At 66.5% G+C, this 18,413-nt stretch overlaps 1 protein-coding gene across 11 annotated transcripts in view; it reads right to left on the bottom strand.

Moving 5' to 3' along the window:
- ARHGEF25 (Rho guanine nucleotide exchange factor 25) overlaps positions 1-15,502 on the bottom strand; it is a 32,000-nt gene extending 16,498 nt beyond the window's left edge. For 5 of the 11 annotated variants that reach the window (XM_037884159.2, XM_037884162.2, XM_037884161.2 and 2 more), the window contains exons 1-4: positions 13,263-13,519; positions 9,968-10,148; positions 1,270-1,589; positions 484-573 (exon numbers count right to left, since the gene is read on the bottom strand). In XM_037884159.2, the coding sequence (XP_037740087.1) occupies positions 484-573; positions 1,270-1,589; positions 9,968-10,148; positions 13,263-13,358 (687 nt within the window). In that variant the 5' untranslated portion in view covers positions 13,359-13,519. Of the gene's footprint in view, positions 1-483; positions 574-1,269; positions 1,590-8,018; positions 8,254-9,967; positions 10,149-13,262; positions 13,545-15,395 lie in introns of those variants that run through there. The other 6 variants (XM_043532816.1, XM_043532817.1, XM_043532819.1 and 3 more) reach the window with 6 other exon arrangements.
- Positions 15,503-18,413: the final 2,911 nt, after the last annotated feature.

Here is an 18,413-nt window from a genome sequence, read left to right as displayed (position 1 = left end):
TCACCATACGTGGGAGGGGGACTGGCCCCTGCTGGGCAAGGAGGACCCCCTCCCCTTGCGTGACTCAGCCTGCCCCCTGCAGAGAAGAAGGAACAAGCACCCCCCCCGCCCCCCAGCCTGCCACCCACCAGGGGTCTTGGCACCCGCTCCAGAAACGCAGGTCTGTGCCAGGCGCTGATGGAGAGCATGTGTGTGGGGCAGGGTGGGGGGCGCCCTGCAAGGGGCAGCAGCGTAAGAGGCAGGGCGTGTGCCCACCTCTGGGGGGGAGCACCACCGCCCCCGCTCGGCCCCCCAGCCCCCTCTGGCATCACTGTTAACCCCTGGCGTGGGTGGGAGGCTCTCAGCTCAGGGTGCCCACTGCAGCGCAGAGCCTCCGCCCCGGGGTGGGAGGTCCCAGGGGCAGTGAGGGTGACCTGGGGCCAGGGGGAAATGGATGGGGGTCTCCCGCGGTGCAAGCCCCCGCCCCCAATGCCTCCTCCTCACCTGTGTGTCTGCCTTTGCGGTGCCCCCCTCCAGCAGGCTGCACAGCAGAGCCAGGTCCGGCAGCCGCTCGCCCCCCGTGGGGCCCAATTCCTGCGACACACCAGGGGCAGGGGTCAGATGGGGGCTAGGGCTGCAGCTCTGCCATGGGGGCCGGGGGGGTCCAGACGCTCAGTTTCTCCTAAACCAGGATCGGGGGGACTATACCCCCTGCCCCTGATCTCCATGATCCCAGTGAGGGAGACCTTGAGGAGGGAGGAAAAGGGGCTGGGGGAAGGGGGACAGGGCCCGCAGAGGGGGCGGGAGACTTGCAGAGCATGTCCCCTACCCCCACAGCCCTCACTCTCCCTCGGGGGGTCAGGTGCCCCCCCACGGGAGATCCCCTGTTTTCCAGGGGAAATTGAATTCAAGAGGCTGTTTTCCCAGCTAGAGCCTCAATGCCCAGCGGGACAGCGGCAGGGGCACCCCCAACCAGGGGGCAGATTGAGGGCGCTGGGTGTGTCCTGACACATCACTAGCTCCCTGTGCCACCCCTGGAACTGCTAACCCAGAGCTCCCCTAAACCCTGGGCGAGCCAGCCCCCCGCCTCCCCTGGCAATGTTAGCCCATCGCCTGGCACCCCAGCCCTGCGGTACCAGTCCCTTGGCATCACCAGTCCCCATGCAGGACCCAACCCCAGCCCCCCATGGCAGTGCCCAGCCCCTGGGAACCCGGCCCCCCATGGCAGTGCCCAGCCCCTGGGAATCCAGCCCCCATGGCAGTGCCCAGCCCCCCCCCCAGTGCTCTCACCGTGGCCTTGGGCTGCCGGAGGGCGACGAGGGGCTCGTTGGCCTTGCCCAGCAGCCCCAGGTCGATGCTCTTCCTCTCCTCCTGCCGGCCGTGCCGCCTGCCCTCGCCCCCACGCCGGGGCCGACCCTCCGGCTTCCGTTCGCCCTTGGCCAGGCTGCCGGTGCTGAGCTTGCGCACCGGGGTGGTCAGCCACTTCTTGAGGGTGCTGACGGAGCGCCGGGAGCCGGGCGAGCTGGGCGCTGAGCCGGACGAGGGCTGGGGCTGGATGGAGGCCACCGAGGCCGAGATGCTGCCATCACTGCCTGCCACGGAGTAGGGCTCTGCGGGAGAGGAGAGGCTGAGGGGTCAGAGAGCGGGGCAGGCACAGGGTGGACAGGGGCAGGCAGGGGGGTGGGTACAGGATGGGCACGGGGTGCGCAGGGTCCTGGCATGGGGGAGAAGCTCTAGAAGAGCGAGGGCTGACTCTCTGGGTGGGGCGGGGGGATACTCTGTGGGGTGTGGCATGGGGGGGGTGTGGAGAACCAAGGGGCACCCTGAGCGGGCATGGAGGAGAGGGGCACACGGACATGCTGGGGGCTCTCACATGAGTCCAGAGGGGATCCTCCAGGAGGAGGACACACACTGAGCCAAGAGAGCGCTCGGGGGTCATGCCCCGGGTGGCTTCGGAGGGTGCCAGGCAGGCACAGAGGGGGGCTGCTGTGGGCGGGTAGGGCTGGCAGTGTCTCTCCAGGCCCAGGAGAGAAGCCAAGTCTCTCCGGGGCCCAGTTGGCGGCATGGGATCAAATGCTTGGGAAGGGCCCCTGCTCCGGGACGACCCAGGCCCTGAGCAGCCCGGCTGGAGCCGGCATTAGCCCCTGGGTTTGCAGCACAGTGGGGCGACACAGACGCCCACGTGTCCAGGCCCCCATCCCTCAGCCCCACAGCAGGGAGCGCTGGTAGCAGGGCGGGGGCTACCGGGACTTAGCCCAGCTCAGAAATCTAATCCCCTCTATTCCAAACAATTCCAGCTGCGGAACGGAGCCGGCGCCGGAGGGCTCTGGCACGTCGGCTGCAGCCTTGTCCTCTCTGTCCTGCAGACCACCTGCAAAGCCCCCTGCCCTCCCCGCAAGCCCAGGGCGGGGGCAGGGGGGTGGGGTGCAGGGCTTCCAAAGAGCTCATCTCCCAGTGCTCAGGGTCCTTGGGCAAATCAGGCCCCGATCCCTGGAGCTCTTTGGATAATTGGGTCCAGGGGGTGCGTGCGAGTACGGGTGTGCACAAGGACGTGCGTGGGAGTGCAGAGTGTGTGCGTGAATGTGGGCATTCGCATCAGTGTGCGCTAGGCTGGGGGTTAGAGAGAAACATGAGAAGCAATTAAGCTCCTTTATGGCACGAGAGAGGCAAAACCACATGAGCCACCACGAAAAGCACCAGCCAGTCAGGAATCTGAGGGGGGGGGCTTCCAAGGGGGGCCTGAATGCAAACCCAGAGGGCTGGGGATCATTTGGATGGAGCTGTGGCTACCTGAAGAGAAGCAGCAGAAAAAGCACAGAAACATGGCCCTGAGGACAGCTTAGAGAGTGAGAGAGCTTTTGGGCACAGTGCTGGCTGGGAAGGGGCTTCAGATGAGGAGCAAAGCACCAGCCTCCCGCTGTTTGATTCCTGCTGCCTCCAGGGAACCAGGACTTTGTCCATACGCAGGATTGCACCAAAGATCCCAGCTCCACCTGCGATTCCTCCCCCCCCCCCCCCACACATCTCCCCCCACCTCGCCCACACACCCCAGAATCAGCACCCCCTCCAGCCCATTTCGAACCTACACTTTACCCAGCGGGGGAGCCTCATTCCAGCCCCATCTCCTGGGAGGGACGGTGAGGGAGGCGCCTCCCCAAAGCAACTGAGCTGGGGAGAGAACCCCGGAATCCGAGTCCTGGGTTCCCCGCAGCGCCCCCTGCCGGCTGCTTTGGGAAAACGGGGACATGCGTTCGAGAGGCATGAAATGTCCCCTCCCGCTGGACCCCCTGCATCCCCTCCCCTTCTCCTGCCATCGCAGCCGGGTGCCCAGGGCGCTGACCCTGACGGGGTCCGCTCTCGGCACACCTACCAGTCAGCAGCAAAGCTTGTAGCAGGCGGGACAAGCCCCCCACCCCCGGCAGGGCCTGGCGAGGCAGGGGGCGGCGTGGGCTGGGCCAGCGCCTGGCGGGAGGTGATAACCCCATGCAGCGAGACGGCACCTGCTCCCGAAATAACCTCGCCTGCGTCAGGAGCCCGGGACGTGTCAAGCCGCCGCCACGGGCACCCCGCCCACGCCAGCAGGGGCGAGGCGGAGGGGCCTGGGCACAGTGCTAGGGGAACGTGCCGCCCCCATGGGAAAGGGGCTCCCTCGGACCCCGGCCCAAGCTGGCACCTCCACCCTGAGCCGGGGGGTGGCCCTGGCGTGGGGATGGAGGCCCAGGGAATGCGGGGGGGGCAGTGGGGGAGCCCCCCCCATGGGCCAGCCTGGCACCAGCAGCAGGGCACAGTTATCAGCTCCCAGCTGGGCTGGCTCCATGGTGCCCCAAACTGCCTGCCAGCCCTGGAATCCCAGGCCCCAGGGGAGGGGGGGCTGCTCCCCAATGCCCCCCCTGGCAGCCCCTATTCTCCCCCCAGGGATCAGGAGGTGCCCCCCGCCTGAGTTTGTCCCCACGCGCCCTCCGTCACCAGCGTCCTGCCCCCATGGCCCAGCTCCCGGGAGCTCCCCCCCCCACGTGCCAGGGGAGGGGCCGTGCACCCGCGGCGGGACGTGCACGGAGAGATTCTTGGCAGCGCCGGTGAGCAGCCGCCCTGTTCCACCCGCTGTTCCCGGGGCAGGGGGTCCGGAGGCCAAGCCTCGGCGCAAGCCGGGCTGGGCAGGGGAGGGGAGGGGCAGGGGATTGTGTGACTTGAGTTGGGCTCTTTATCGTTTAGTTTTCTTTTAAAGGCTCTTAAGGAGCCCGGGGGCAGGGGGGAGGGGGGGGGCGGGGAGGCAGGGCCCCAGAGATGGGGCTTTGGGACCCTGCAGCAAACTGGAGGGGACTGGAACCAGTGCCCCCCAATGGGGAAAGGCCCTGTACCCCACTCCCTGCCCCCTTGGGCCAGGCAGTGCCCTGCCCCAGGGGCTGGATCAGAGCCAGCGCCCCCTAGAGGGGAAAGGCCCCATGTCCCGTTCCCTGTGCCAGCCGGTGCCCTCGCCCGGGGGCCGGATCAGAGCCAGCGCCCCCTAGAGGGGATGCTCACAGTAACGTGCGGGATCCCTGCGCTGACCAGCTCTTCCTAGGAAGCCCCGCAGGGCGGTGCTGGTGCCCGGTGGTGGCAGGGCTGAGGTGGGGGAGCTGCGTGGCCATGGGGGAGAGGGTAGCTGCAGTCCTGGGGCTGAGGCTGGTGCGGAGCGTGGCTGGGACGGCGGCCAGGCGCCGGGCCAAGCAAAGGCAGCTGTGTTCGCTGTTTCCCCAGCCCTCCCGCGCCCGGGCTGGCACTGGGCACCGGGCTGCATGTGCACAGGCCTGGCAGCAGGCACCAGCCACGCCCCAGGGTGGGCAGCGCTCAGCGTGGCTGGATTTACTGAGCCCCAGGGACAGGCCTGTGGGCTGAGCAACCCCTGCTACTGGAGCCCGGAGAACCCAGGAGTCCTGGCTCCCAGCCCCACCCCCTCTCTACAACCAAAGGGGGATGAGCAGGGCACACGGCTGAGCTCAGAATTGAGGGTGCTGAGGGCCCCCCTCTGCAGCACCCCTGGGTGGTGAGGGGCCTGGGGGGGCAATCTGGGAAGACGCCCTCCAAAAGGAAAAGGCTGGAGGGGGGAGTCAGGTCCCTGCTGCCCTTCCATGGGGGCGGGGGAGCTGCTGGAGTGAAGGGGGGACTCCAGGCAGCAGGCGGGGTGGCGTGAAGACTGCCCCACATTGGGGCCGGGCTCTGGGGGAGGGGCTCCCAGGCAGCAGCCAGGGGGTTAAGTGCAGGGCTCCCCACACCCCGCCATCCGCCCATCCCAGGATCCTGCCAACATTTCCCCATTACGCTCTGTTTATTTTAATGAGGCTGACCAAAAAATGTTGATTTTATTATGGTATAAACAGGCTGTGCTGGGGGGGGGGGGTGCGGGGGGGGCAGTAAAACCAGCCTGGGTGGAAGAGAATTGGCCAGGGAGTGGGGGCAAGAGACCAGAGAACTCGTGGGGGGGGGGAGCCAGCTGGGGGGATCTGGGGAGATCAGCTGGGGGAGGAGCCAGGGAGCTGGGGGAGGAGCCTGGGGGTGTCAGCTGGCAGGACACAGGGAGATCAGCTGGGAGAGGAGCCAGGGAGCGGGGGGGGGGGGGGGGGATTTGGGGGGGCACAGGCACAGCAGTGCAACTGCCCTGGGTGGGGGGAGCTGGGGGGGATCCCACAGGGGGAACTCAGGCCAGCGTTCCCCAGCACCAGCTGCAGAAGCAGGACGGACCCTGACGGCCTCCCCCGCCCCGGGAAGCCAGTGACCCCCTCAGAGCTCAGTGCGATTATGCTGGGACCCCCACTCACCTAGCCATGGGGGGAACCCAGGCCTGAAACAAGGGAGGGCTGCAGGCTGGGAGTGAGGGGCACTGGCAGAGCTGGGGGGGGGGGCAGGGGGCACGTCGGGAATGAGGGGCACCGGCAGAGCTGGGCAGTTTGCTCTCAATCGTGTTAGCTCCACACCTCACAGCCCCCCCTCCACCGAGCTACCCGGGCTCACTGGGCAGCCAGGCCCCCCCGGCTCCAGGCCCCGCTGCACCGGGCAGCTGCAGGAGCAACAGGACACTACTGCTGACTCGGCGAGTTTGCCAGGCCCCGGGGGGGCGGGGGGGCTGTCTGTGCTGCGTCCCCCCCCGCCATGCCTGTGAGCTCATCCCTCCCACACAGAGCCCTCCCTGGGCATTGGGAGCCGAGCCCTGTGCTGGGGGGGGGGGAACCCTGCGAGGGGAGGACTACCCGGCTTGGGGGGCAGCTGGGGGCTGTCCAGCAAGGCGTGGGGGTGGGTTGGCCAGGGCTCGCATTGTCCGTGGTCACAACAGCTCCATTTCAGGATGGGGATGTTGCACCAGAGAGACCTGGGGGGTGTTGGGGCCTTGAGCCCCAGGACAAGTCCTGTGGGGTGATCAAGTGGGGTCCCTGTGGCCTGGGGTGTTCCCCAGGGCTGGGCCCTGTCCTGCTGGAGCCCCCTGGGGGAAGTGCTGGTGCGACCGGCCCCTCCGGCGCTCAGGGGAGCCGGGATCTTTGGACCAACACCGTGGGGGGGGGTCCCCAGATTCCAGGCCAAAGGGGGCAGCTGTCACCCCACAGAGGGGTCGGACTCCTGCCAAACAATGCCAGCAGGAGCAACCCGCCAATAAGAACCCGGTCTGGCGAGAGACCCTACAATAACAGAGCAGAGCCCACAGCCCTGTGCCCACAAAGCTGCCAACAAAGGATCCCAGTCTGCCCAGTCCAGAGCTCCTGGGAGACCCTACAACAACAAACCAGTGTCTGCAGCTGCAGCGCTGCAAAGGGACCCTACAATAATAAAGTAGCATGCACAGCCCAGCACTCACGAAGCACCTGACAATAACAAGCCTCGCTCTGAGGAGACACCACAATAACACACCAGTCTGGGTACAGTCACGAAACTCCAGGAAGACCCTACAATAACACACCAGTCTGGGTACAGTCACAAAACTCCAGGAAGACCCTACAATAACACACCAGCTATTACTGGGGGGTGGGGAAAGAATTCTCAGTAACGAAAGAGAATCCCTCCCCCCCGCCCGCCCACTCTAACCCCACTCCCCTCCCAGAGCGAGGAATAGAACCCAGGAGTCCGGGGCTGAGAGTTGCCCCCTCTCTGCTCTCATCTAATTCTCTACCATTAGGTGGGTGAAAGCCCCGCTTGGCGCAGCCAGTTGCCCGCCTGCGGAGGGAGAGGGCGCCGGGGGGGGGTTGAGGTCGGTGGGTATCGGGGGCGAGGGGACGTGGGTGTCCCCTGCTCAGCACCAGCTGGGGCAGGCAATGGGGGGGCTGGTGACCGGACAGCGTCTCTCTCCTGGCAGCTTGGCTGGTGCTTCCTCCCACCACACTGGGTCCCCAACACCCCTACAGCCTGTCCACCTCCCCGCCCCCCCACCGACCCAGGACAACCCCTGGCACTGAGACACCCCCCCCCCATGACTCCTAGCACTGGGACATCCGCCCCCACCCCGCCCGCCCGCCAGTGACCCAGGCCTGCGGGGAAGGGGCAGAGGTCCTGGCAGTGGGGGCAGCTGGCCCACACCGTGCCCCATCAGTCCGCTCTGCCCTCAGGCTGGCCAGGCGGGGGCGCTGTCAAGAGACACAGCAATGGGCTGCAGCTCCCAGGGAGGATCCCCTGGGCTGGGGGCCCCATTCCCCCCCCCCCCCACGCCTGCCCCGACCTGGGGGTAGAACCCAGGAGTCCTGGGCTCCCAACCCCCACTGCTCTAACCCGCTAGCCCCCACCCCCCTCCAGAGCTGGGGTGGGACCCAGGCATCCTGGCTCCCAGCCCACCATCACCTTCTGACCCAGAGCCAGGAATGGGACCAAGGAGTTTTATTAATGTGCCCCTGCAGTGGGGGCGGGGGCTGGGGATTGAGGGGTCCCACAGTCTCCCCCACAAGACACATCTCTGGGGCCTGGAAGGAATACTGTGCCATGCCCCGGAGAGGTGCCCGCAGGGGACAGCGCCCCGGTGCGGGGGGGGGCGGGGGCAGAGCCCGCAGCGGCGGGGGGGGGGTTGAGGGAGGAGAGTCACTGACCTCGCGCCCGGGCGTCACAGCAGCTGCACTTGGCAAGGACTTTGCGGAACAAGTGTTGGCAGGAGCAGCCCTGCTGGTGCCCCCCTTTCATGGTGCTGCCCGGCCGTGCTGGGCACCGGCGCCCGCTGCCCGAGGGGTGCCAGCCATAGACCGGGCAGCGGGCGGCGGGAATCGGGGCAGGGAGCGGGGGGAAGCCGTGGGGCCCAGGGCTCCTGCCCGCTGCACGCTCAGCGCTGGAATAACAGGGGCTGGGGCTGGGCCGAGCTGCCAGGGAGGAGGAGGAGCCTGGGCTTTCCCTCCCCCCCCTCCATCCCTCCATCCCTCCCCCTTCTCCATCCCTCCATCCCTCCCCCTCCCTGCCTCCATCCCTCGCTCCCTTGGGCTCTTCCCAGCCCAGGCTGCAGCCAGACTGCAGAGGAGCAGGCCTGCAGCGGGGAGAGCCTGCCCTGGCGCTGGGCAGATGGGGGTCCCGGGCGAGTCCCAGCTTGGGCCCCTGAAAGGCCTGGCAGGGAGCGGGGGCAGCCCCGGCTGCCTGGCAGGGAGTGGGGGCTGAGCCCCAAGGCTGGGGGCTGAAAGGTGCAATTGGACCCCCCCTACCCCCTGGGGGCAAAACAGAGCAAGAGGCCGGTGTTTTCTGCATCGCCCCCCCCCCATATTAATCACTGCCCCCCCCAGGTGCACTGCGGGGGAGCCATCCATCTGCCCGCACCGCAGTGCCATCTGCTGCCCATCGCCCCCCAGCCTGGGGCTGGAGCCGGCGCCCGAGTCACCGCCCGGAGCCTGGCACCGGCTCTGCCATTTCAGGGGCCACCACTAGGAGTGAGGGACATGGGGGGAGGCAGGGAAGTGGGGCACGACCCCGGGAGTGCCTCACCCCCCTGCGCAGGCCCCACCCCACAGAACCTTCAAGGCAAACCACCGAGGTTGTCTCTTAGATACCCCAGCACCCCCCCCCGCCCCCCAGCCCCACGCGAGCCACGTACTCCTGACCCCGGGTGTCTCTGCCAACCGGCCCGAGGGCACCGCTCACCTCACAGCTCCGCACCAGGAAGGGACAGTCACTGGGCTGGCAGGGGCTGCGGGTCGGCACTGGCAGAGCTGCCTGCGGGACTGTTCCCAGGGCATCTGGGCCTGCGAGGCAGCCGTGGGGCCAGCCCCACACTGGGGCGGGGAGGTACCAGCTGAATGAGACTGGCTGGCACAGGGGGACAGGGAATGGAGCAATGGGCCTTTCTCCTCTAGGGGGCACTGGCTCCCATCTGGCACTGGGGCAGGATTGACAAATTCAATAACCCCGGGTGAAAGAACTGGGGGGGGGGAGGGGGGTGTCTCAGCTCAACCTGTCGGGGAGGGGTAGCCACAGCATGGAAACCACTGGCACCAGCCGGCCCCCTTGCTGGCTGGCTCAGTGGGGAGGCCATGGCTGAATGGACCAAGGGGCCTGAGTGCCCCTCATGTGTGGGTCAGGCTGGGGTACCAGGGTTGGGGGGGCTCACGCTGTTCCCCCACTCGGGGCAAACGCAGGATTTCTCCAGCCATGTGTCAGGACAGAGCCCTCGGAACCCCCCAGGAAACTCCCCCCGAAAAGCCCCTGAGGGGGGCCGCTGACTCCAGGACGTCTGTCTGGGGGGCTGATTTGTCTGGAGAAGAACCGGGGGTGGCTCTAGTCCCCGCTCCTGCCCCTACCCCACCCCCGTCATGGCTCAAATGCTCTCTGGGGCCCTGCAGGCCAATCCCTCCCTCACTAGCCCCAGAGCCTGGCCCCGATCCCTCCCCATGCCAGCGAGGAGCCCAGGGACCGGTTCAGGGGGCGCTAATCTGTGTTCCTGGCTGTCACAGCCTCAGGGACGGGGGGGGTCTGAGGAACAGGTACGAGCCCCCGGCCAAGGCCCCAGAACCCTGGGGGGCAGACAGGCGCGGGTGGGGGGCGGAACCGGAGCTGGACTCACCTTCTTCTGAGAGGCAGGTGTCTGGGGCCTGGGCCACGCCGTGGGGCTTGGGGGGGTCTGGTGCTGCTGGCCCGCTCTGGGGGTCCCCATCATGCTGCTCCCCATTCCCTGAAGGGGCCTTGGAGCTGCGGTGCTCCGGCCGCATCTCGGCCCCCGGCCCCTCTGAGCACAGATCCGGCAGCTGGAAGGAAGGACAGACAGGTTGGCGGGAGGGTGTGGGGAGCTGGGGAGGGATGGGCAGAGGCGCAGGGCGCCCTGCCAGAGAGCAATGCTGGGCTCCGCCCCAAGTCCTGCCGGTGCCCCTCAATCCTGACCCGCAGCCCCCTGCTAGCCCAGCCCTGGGCTCCCCGCCCCCCGCACTGCCGGTGCCCCCCACTCCCGCCTGTTCCCGCTGGAGGCAGAGCCTGGGCACTGGCTTTGCTGACTTGTTTCCTGGCATTGCTGGAGCAGCCAGGGCGTTGGCACTGGCCAAGGCCATACCCGCACCCTCGCCTGGAGGGTGTCAGCCGCTGTCACCGATCACTCCTCACCCTCCACCGCTGCTTCCTGCTCAGAGACTCCCCAGGCTGGGGCCAGCCCAGGGAGGGGTCCCCGCTCGGATCCCCCAGATGCAGAAAGAGGAGCTTGTTTCCTCCCGTACTGCCACCCTCACAAGAGCTTGTTATTGTAGGGTCTCTAAGCGCTGGGTGTCATGCTCTGGTTTGTTATTGTAGGGTTGCTCTGGTTTGTTATTGTAGGGTTGCTCTCGTTTGTTATTGTAGGGTCTCTAAGCGCTGGGTGTCATGCTCCGGCTTGTTATTGTAGGGTTGCTCTCGTTTGTTATTGTAGGGTTGCTCTCGTTTGTTATTGTAGGGTCTCTAAGCGCTGGGTGTCATGCTCCGGTTTGTTATTGTAGGGTTGCTCTGGTTTGTTATTGTAGGGTCTCTACGCGCTGGGTGTCATGCTCCGGTTTGTTACTGTAGGGTTGTCTTTGCATTGAGACTCCTGATATTCTTAAAAGAAACGTGTTTGGAGGCATGGTCCAGAACCCCAGCCCCGCCCTGCCGAGAAGGGCAGGGAGCTGTGAGCCGCTCTAGTGCGGGGAGGGGTTGCCAGCTGATCTGGGGATGGGGCGGGGACGGGGCCGTGAGCTCCCCTGGGGAAGAGCCCTCCTGTCTGAGGAGACTCCCTGCACTGCAGCCCCCCGCCTTCGGCCGCTGCTCCTCCTTAATTCAGACGTGGCCCCCTGAGCCTTGGCCCCCGCCCCAAATGCTCGGGGAGGGACAGGCTGAGAGTCAGTGACATGCGGGGAGGGGGGGATGTCCCTGGCTTGAGATTCCTCTTCATGAGTTGTGTTTAAAAACGCTGCTAATACAGCAGCCACTGGACTTCCTGCCATGGTGCATGAGCATCCCTACAATAACAAACCCGCCCGCACAGCCCCAGCGCTCCCGAGAGACCCTACAATAACAAACCCGCCCGCACAGCCCCAGCGCTCCCGAGAGACCCTACAATAACAAACCCGCCCGCACAGCCCCAGCGCTCCCGAGAGACCCTACAATAACAAACCCGCCCGCACAGCCCCAGCGCTCCCAGGAGACCCTACAATAACAAACCCGCCCGCACAGCCCCAGCGCTCCCAGGAGACCCTACAATAACAAACCCGCCCGCACAGCCCCAGCGCTCCCAGGAGACCCTACAATAACAAACCCGCCCGCACAGCCCCAGCGCACCGAGAGACCCTACAATAACAAACCCGCCCGCACAGCCCCAGCGCTCCGAGAGACCCTACAATAACAAACCCGCCCGCACAGCCCCAGCGCTCCCGAGAGACCCTACAATAACAAACCCGCCCGCACAGCCCCAGCGCTCCCAGGAGACCCTACAATAACAAACCCGCCCGCACAGCCCCAGCGCTCCCGAGAGACCCTACAATAACAAACCCGCCCGCACAGCCCCAGCGCTCCGAGAGACCCTACAATAACAAACCCGCCCGCACAGCCCCAGCGCTCCGAGAGACCCTACAATAACAAACCCGCCCGCACAGCCCCAGCGCTCCAAGAGACCCTACAATAACAAACCCGCCCGCACAGCCCCAGCGCTCCGAGAGACCCTACAATAACAAACCCGCCCGCACAGCCCCAGCGCTCCGAGAGACCCTACAATAACAAACCCGCCCGCACAGCCCCAGCGCACCGAGAGACCCTACAATAACAAACCCGCCCGCACAGCCCCAGCGCTCCGAGAGACCCTACAATAACAAACCCGCCCGCACAGCCCCAGCGCACCGAGAGACCCTACAATAACAAACCCGCCCGCACAGCCCCAGTGCTCCGAGAGACCCTACAATAACAAACCCGCCCGCACAGCCCCAGCGCTCCGAGAGACCCTACAATAACTGACCAGCATACACCACCCTAATCCCCCTGAGAGACCCTACAACAACAGCCCAGCATGTACAGCCCCAGTGCCCCGAAAGACCCTACAATAATAAACCCCCATGCACCACCCTAGCCCCTGATAGACCCTATAACAACAAACCAGCACAAACAGCCCAATGCCCCAAGAGACCCCACAATAACAAACGAGCCTGCCTGCAGTACTGCAGCAGGAAGGATCTGCAGGGTGGGGTGTTTATACAGTCCCAGGGATGGGGGGTATCTGCCCCACACCAGATACAGCCCGTTTGCTGGGGCTGGGGGGTCCCAGCTTCTCCCTTGAAGCTCTGCTCTAACCAATCTCACCCCCTCCCCCAGGAATGGAGCCTCCCAGCACCCACCCAGGGGGGAAGGGGAAGGGGAGTCTGGCGGGATCCCTCTGCCCAGCAGCCGGGAAACACCCTGTGAGCCGGAGAGGGGCGGCATCAAGGCCCCAAAAGCCGCAGCCCCATGTGCCGGCATTGGGGGCACGGCCCCCTTAGTGACCCCCACGCAGACCCCACAGCCAGCCCCACGCGGCCTGTGCAATTCCTTCTGCACAGCCCCCAACCACCCTGCACAGACGCCCCTGCACAAACCCCCGATTATCCCCACAGGGGCCGCCCAGCCACCCTGCACAGAACCCTCCAACCCCCTCTGCAGAGACCCCCCCAATTGCCCCTAGACTGACCCCCCTTCACCCCAGCACAGAGCCCCCGACTGCCCCTGGGGACATCCCCTGTCCGGCTGGCCCAGCGCTCATGGGGGACCCAGATGGCCCCAAATCCCCTGCATGAGCCCCATATGCTTCCCAGAGATGTCATGTGGCTCTGAAGCCCCCAGGAGCCGCGCCGCTCCCCCCCCCCCCCCCCCCCCGCACCACCATCCCAGGCCCTTACCCACTGCTGGCTGGGGAGGGCCATGGAGGTCAGGATATCGGCCATGGCCCCCAGCATCTGGTCCGTGCACCCCGCTGCCTGCTGGGGGGCCTTCATGGCCCGGGGCTGGGGGTCCCACTCCTGCCTGGCTGCCTCCAAAGGCTCCCCGCTCCAGTGCGAGGCTGGAGGTGTCTGGGGGAGCAGGGGTGCCGGGCGGAGCCCCGGGCACCCTGCCCGTGTGGCCGCCGAGAGTGGCTGGGATTGCTAAACAGCGACGGATCCTGCGTGGCTCCGATCCGAGGCCCCCACCCCGGCCCCCCGCTCCTCCGCAGCTACCATAACTTCTCTGCTACAAGCTGCTACCCTCCCCGGTCCCGCCACCACCCTTTATCTCCCGCCTTCTCCCCGGCTGCTCCCCGGCCTTGGGAGAGCGCGGGTGGGGGGGGTGCTGGGACCCCCAGGGCAGCACTCAGAGTCGGGGGGGGGGGGGGCTCAGCGACAGGGCTGCCTTTGGAATGAAAGAGGGGCTGGGGCTGGGGCTGGAGCAATGTTTTTGCTTTCATAACTGATGCAGCAGGCCCAGCGGTGCCGGGGGCTAGAAACCACCGGGCCCAGCGGTGCCGGGGGCTGGAAACCACCGGGCCCAGCGGTGCCCTGGCACAAATGAAGCACTGCTCAACGGGCATCGCTGCTCCGGCTGGGAGGGCGAAGGGCAGCTCAGGGTGGCCAGACCTGGCGCAGGCTAGTACCATGCAAAACCAGCTCAGCCAAGCCCCAGGCCAGCGGGGGCTTCTGGAGGGTCTCTCTTTTGGCGCCCCCAGGGGAGCTGCAGACTCGGCCCTGCGGGTGTCCTGGGCTCCGGCGGAGATGGGGCAGGGGAGGCCCCTAGGAAATAGGGAGCTGGTTCCAGGCCAAGGTGAGGAGCCAGCGCTGTGGGGCAGGGAGCAGGGGAGGGCGAGGGGTGGAGGGGAATGGAGAGGCTCAGGCCACTGACAGTGCCCTAGAGAGAAATTTCCCGGCAGTGCTGCAGGGCAGAGAGCCCCCGTTGGCTCCCCGTTCCCCCATGGTCCTGTGATTACGGTCGGAGGCTTCCCCAGAGTCCAGGCCGTCCCGCTGCCCCCTATAGCCCGGTAATTACGGCTGGAGGCTCCCCCTGAGCCAGGGTCCTCCCGCTGCCTCCTACAGCCCGGTAATTACGGTCTGGGGCTCCCCCAGAGCCAGGATCCTCCCGCTGCCCCCTATAGCCCGGTAATTACGGTCGGGGGCTCCCCCAGAGCCAGGATCCTCCCGCTGCCCCCTATAGCCCGGTAATTACGGTCGGGGACTCCCCTGGGACGTTCGTTTCCTGCCATTTCTCTCCCACTTTCCAAAGTCAAAACACATTTTTGGAGCCCGAGCTCAGAGGAGCCGCAGCCAGAGCCCCTCCCCCATGCCCCCGCCCACGCCACGCAGGACCCCTCCCCCAACCCCCGCCCTGCCCTTCCCCCGCCACGCAGGACCTTCCCCCCATCCTCCTGCCCCTCCCCCATCTCCCCATGCCCCCGCCCACGCCACGCAGGACCCCTGCCTCCCATCCCCCACCTATGCTCCGTGCCCCCCCCCCCAAGGGCCCCATCACAACCTCATCTCCCCCCCCCCCGCCATGCAGGCCCCACATACAGGCTCCCACCCCACCTGCTTTGGAGTCCTCCGTCCCTCTCATTCATGCCAGCCACCTTTCCTCCCTCCCCCCCAGCCTTGAGCCCCTTGCTGCTTCCCCCTCCCCTGCACGGACCCCCCCCACACACACACTGATGACAGTTTGCTGCTGTACCCCTCACACACACCCCCATCCCCGGCCCATGGGTCCCAAATTCTCCCTCCTCCAAATGAGCCTGGCAGGAGCCCTGAGCCCCCAGCTCCTGGAGGAGACGTGGCAGATGGGAACTCCCCTCCGCTGCATGCTGGTTTGTTATTGTAGGGTCTCCTGGGAGCACTGGGGCTGGGCCTGCTGGTTTGTTGTTGTAGGGTTGCTGGGTTCCTCCCCCGGCTAGAGCTGACAAGCTGCTCCCTCCACAGGGGTGTTAGTCACAGCGGCCCCGTCCCCCGCCCCCTGCACTGGGCCCACGCCCAGAGCACTAGACCCTGGAGAGGGACCCAGGCAGTCAAACCCACCTGGGCTGCGTCTCCTGGCTCGCTGCAGCGAAGCCCCCTGGCTGGATCCCTCCTGGGCCACAGGAGGCCTGAGCCTGCAGCTTTCCAGCCGGGAACTGCCGCTGAGCATGAATAATTTACTCCAGCTGAGCCATAATAGATGCTGGGGGAGGTGGGGGGCTGACCCTGCCCAGGCTCACACCCTGCTGCCAAGCTAGGTGTGCAGAAGCGAGGCTGTCTCAGCCCCGGGACAGCGCCCTCCCCTGGCTCAGCCATGCCCAGAGGGGAAAGCAAGTGCTGAATATGCAGCTGCCTCTGGGGTGGAACAGCCCCACAGTAACAGGCTAGGGCAGGAAACCTGGCGCGTCCAGGCAGCCGGAGCAGCCAGAGCTGGGGTTTAGCCAGGAGGCTTCGGCCCAGCCCTGGGACCATCAGGAAGGAGGCAGGGGTCGATTTCCCACCGCGCTGGGAGTAGCCAGAGCCCTTCAGCAGCTGGGGTCAGCATGGGACAGAGGCGGGACCTCGCTGCACAGCACCCCCCAGTGCCGAGGCCAGCCCTGGCTCCAAGGGGAGCCTCACCCCGGCCCCCGGTTTTGCGGCCTCCCCGCCAAGGAGTAACCGGGCCTGGCCCTGTTCAGCTGATGAGCCCAGCCAGGGTTCCGAGCCGTGGCACCGGGCACGAGACTGCCCCGGACCCAATCGGCATCCAGCTCACGGTCAGCGACCCGCGCGCAGAAAGCTTTTTGTAACCACCACCGAGGTATTTTTAGCGCCAGCTTGTTTGCCATGGAGCCCTGCCAACCTCACCCCCTGTTTCCCCCTGGCAGCACCCTTCCCAGCCCCGCCCTCCCCTCCCAGCCGGGGGCAGCTGGTCTTGCCCTGCAGCCCAGTTGCTAAAATCAACCCCCCTGAACCCCGTTTGCCCTGGGCCGGCTCCTGCCAAGCAATGGGGCAGGGCAAGGGAGCCGGGCAGTGCGAAGTCAGGGCAGGCTGGACCGGGGCGAGAGGCCACTGGGGCGATTAGACCACCCCCCCTCCTCAGTACCCGGGTGGCCCCAGGGCCCAGCAAGTACAAAGGGGAATTAGAACCACTTTGAGGGGGGATAAAAATGGATGGAAGATGGGGAGAGGCTCATGGGGGTGCCAGCTTGGTACGTCCGTGTGGGGTGGCAGGGAGGGATGGCTAGTGAGTCGGGGGGGGATAGAGGAGTCTGGCTAAGGAGAGATGGGGTGTGGGGGAGGAGAGATGGATAGAGAGGTGTGTGGGCAGGTGGACGTGGGGTGGGGACGGCTGGATGGGCAGCGGGTGTGTGAGGGGATGGAGGGAGGGAGGGGTTGGTGGGGATGGGTGGCTAGATGAATTGGGGTGTGTGGGGGGATGGATGGTTGGAGGGGTGGGGGGGTGGATGGACTGACTGACTGACAGACCCCCCTGACCTCTGGTTTGCCGGCGGCACTTTGATCTCTTTCCTGAGGTTTTTGCCTCCTGGCATCTGATGCTGAGGCGTGGATCCCCGGAGGCGGCGCCGGTCCAGGCCCTGCACCTCGCCTGTGCGTGGGTCTCCCAGCTTCTGCCCTGGCCGGGGCTGAGAAGGGGCTGCGTGGAGAGGCGCCTGGCCACAGGGCCAGAGGGACCGGCTGGGCCCACGTGTGAGGAAAGGACTCCATGTTCCCAGGGCTTGGCGCGGACCAGGCCGGCGGGCGCGGCGGGGGACAAATGAGCAGTGGGGCGTGAGTGGGGGGGGGCACAGACAGTGAGGCCAGGGGCCCGCAGCGAGCAGGAGCCACGGTGCCAGGTCCCCCACTCTTGAGCCCCCAGGCCGGGCTGGGCCGGAGCTGAACCCCCAACCCGTGGCCCCCTGCCAGCACCCCACCATGGAGCTCCACAAGCTGGCCAGGCAACGGGGGTCGCCCTGCCCCTTCCCTGGGCCTGGGAGCGAGGTGAACGGGGCTCCCGGCTGCATCCATTCCCACTCCCTGGGGCAGGAACTGGGGGGGGGTCGAGATCCCAGAACTTACAGAGGGATTCGGAGGGGAGGGGTAGCAGCCAGTGCCCCCGTCTCCCCGTGTCAGGGCATGGGGCACAGATCAGCACACAGACACCCCAAGAGTGGGGTGGGGATCTGCCCCCTTGCCTGGCTGGGACCAGCTGGCCAAGAGCAGGGGTTGGAACTGAGCACCTGGGTCTGTGCCGTGGGGCTGGGGTGCCCTCAGGCACTGGTCTGTGGGCACAGAGGGGCCCAGCTGTGCCCAGCAAGGGAGGGATCAGCTGGCCTGGTCTAGCTTGGCCCGCCCACTGGGGTTCTCTGGGCTCACACCGGTGCAACCGACACCACAAGGCTTGGGGCAGGGGACCCCACATTGGATCCCCCCTGAGCCTGGCATCAACGAAGCCCCAGCACCATTGTGAGGAATGTACCAGTGGGGAAACTGAGGCACGGAGCTAGGGTGTGACATGCCAAAGGCAGCTAGGTGAGGACAGAACGCAGGTGTCCCGGCTCCCAGACCCCTGTTCTAACTACTCAGGGCAGGCGAAGACGTTTGCGCCGCAGTTCCCAGGGGCCTGGCCCGTGCTGGAGCAGAGCCCGTCCTTGAGGCAAGGCGGGGAGGAGACACTCCGAGCCCCCCGGGGCTGCAGCAGGAGCAGCCTATATTTAGCCCCTTCCCCTCCCAGGGACTCCTCCACCACCTTCCCATACTTGGCCATTTCCCCATCATTGGAGACTGATGGGGCCCCCCTCCTCCCCGGCCCGCTGGCTCTGGAGTCCAGCCTGCAGCTGGGATGGGGGATTCATTGCGGGCACCGTGGGGGAGGAGAGGGGTGCTCCATAACCACATCTGGCCATCGTGAGAGGTGGGGTGAGGTGCCCAGCCCACTGCCCGGACTCCTGGGTTCTGTTTCCAACTCTGGAAGAGGAGTGGGGTCCAATGGGTTGGAGCGGGGGAGAGGCTTGGAGAGGGGTCCAGCGGTTGGGGGCTCAGAGCCAGGACTCCTGAGTTCCACCCCCGCTGTGTCCTAGTTGCATCCCCTCCTGCTGC

This window comes from Chelonia mydas, chromosome 20, assembly GCF_015237465.2.
Source record: "Chelonia mydas isolate rCheMyd1 chromosome 20, rCheMyd1.pri.v2, whole genome shotgun sequence".
NCBI lineage: Eukaryota > Metazoa > Chordata > Testudines > Cheloniidae > Chelonia > Chelonia mydas.
Note: the sequence above shows the minus strand (reverse complement) of the source record. Positions and strands in the feature narration are given on the sequence as shown.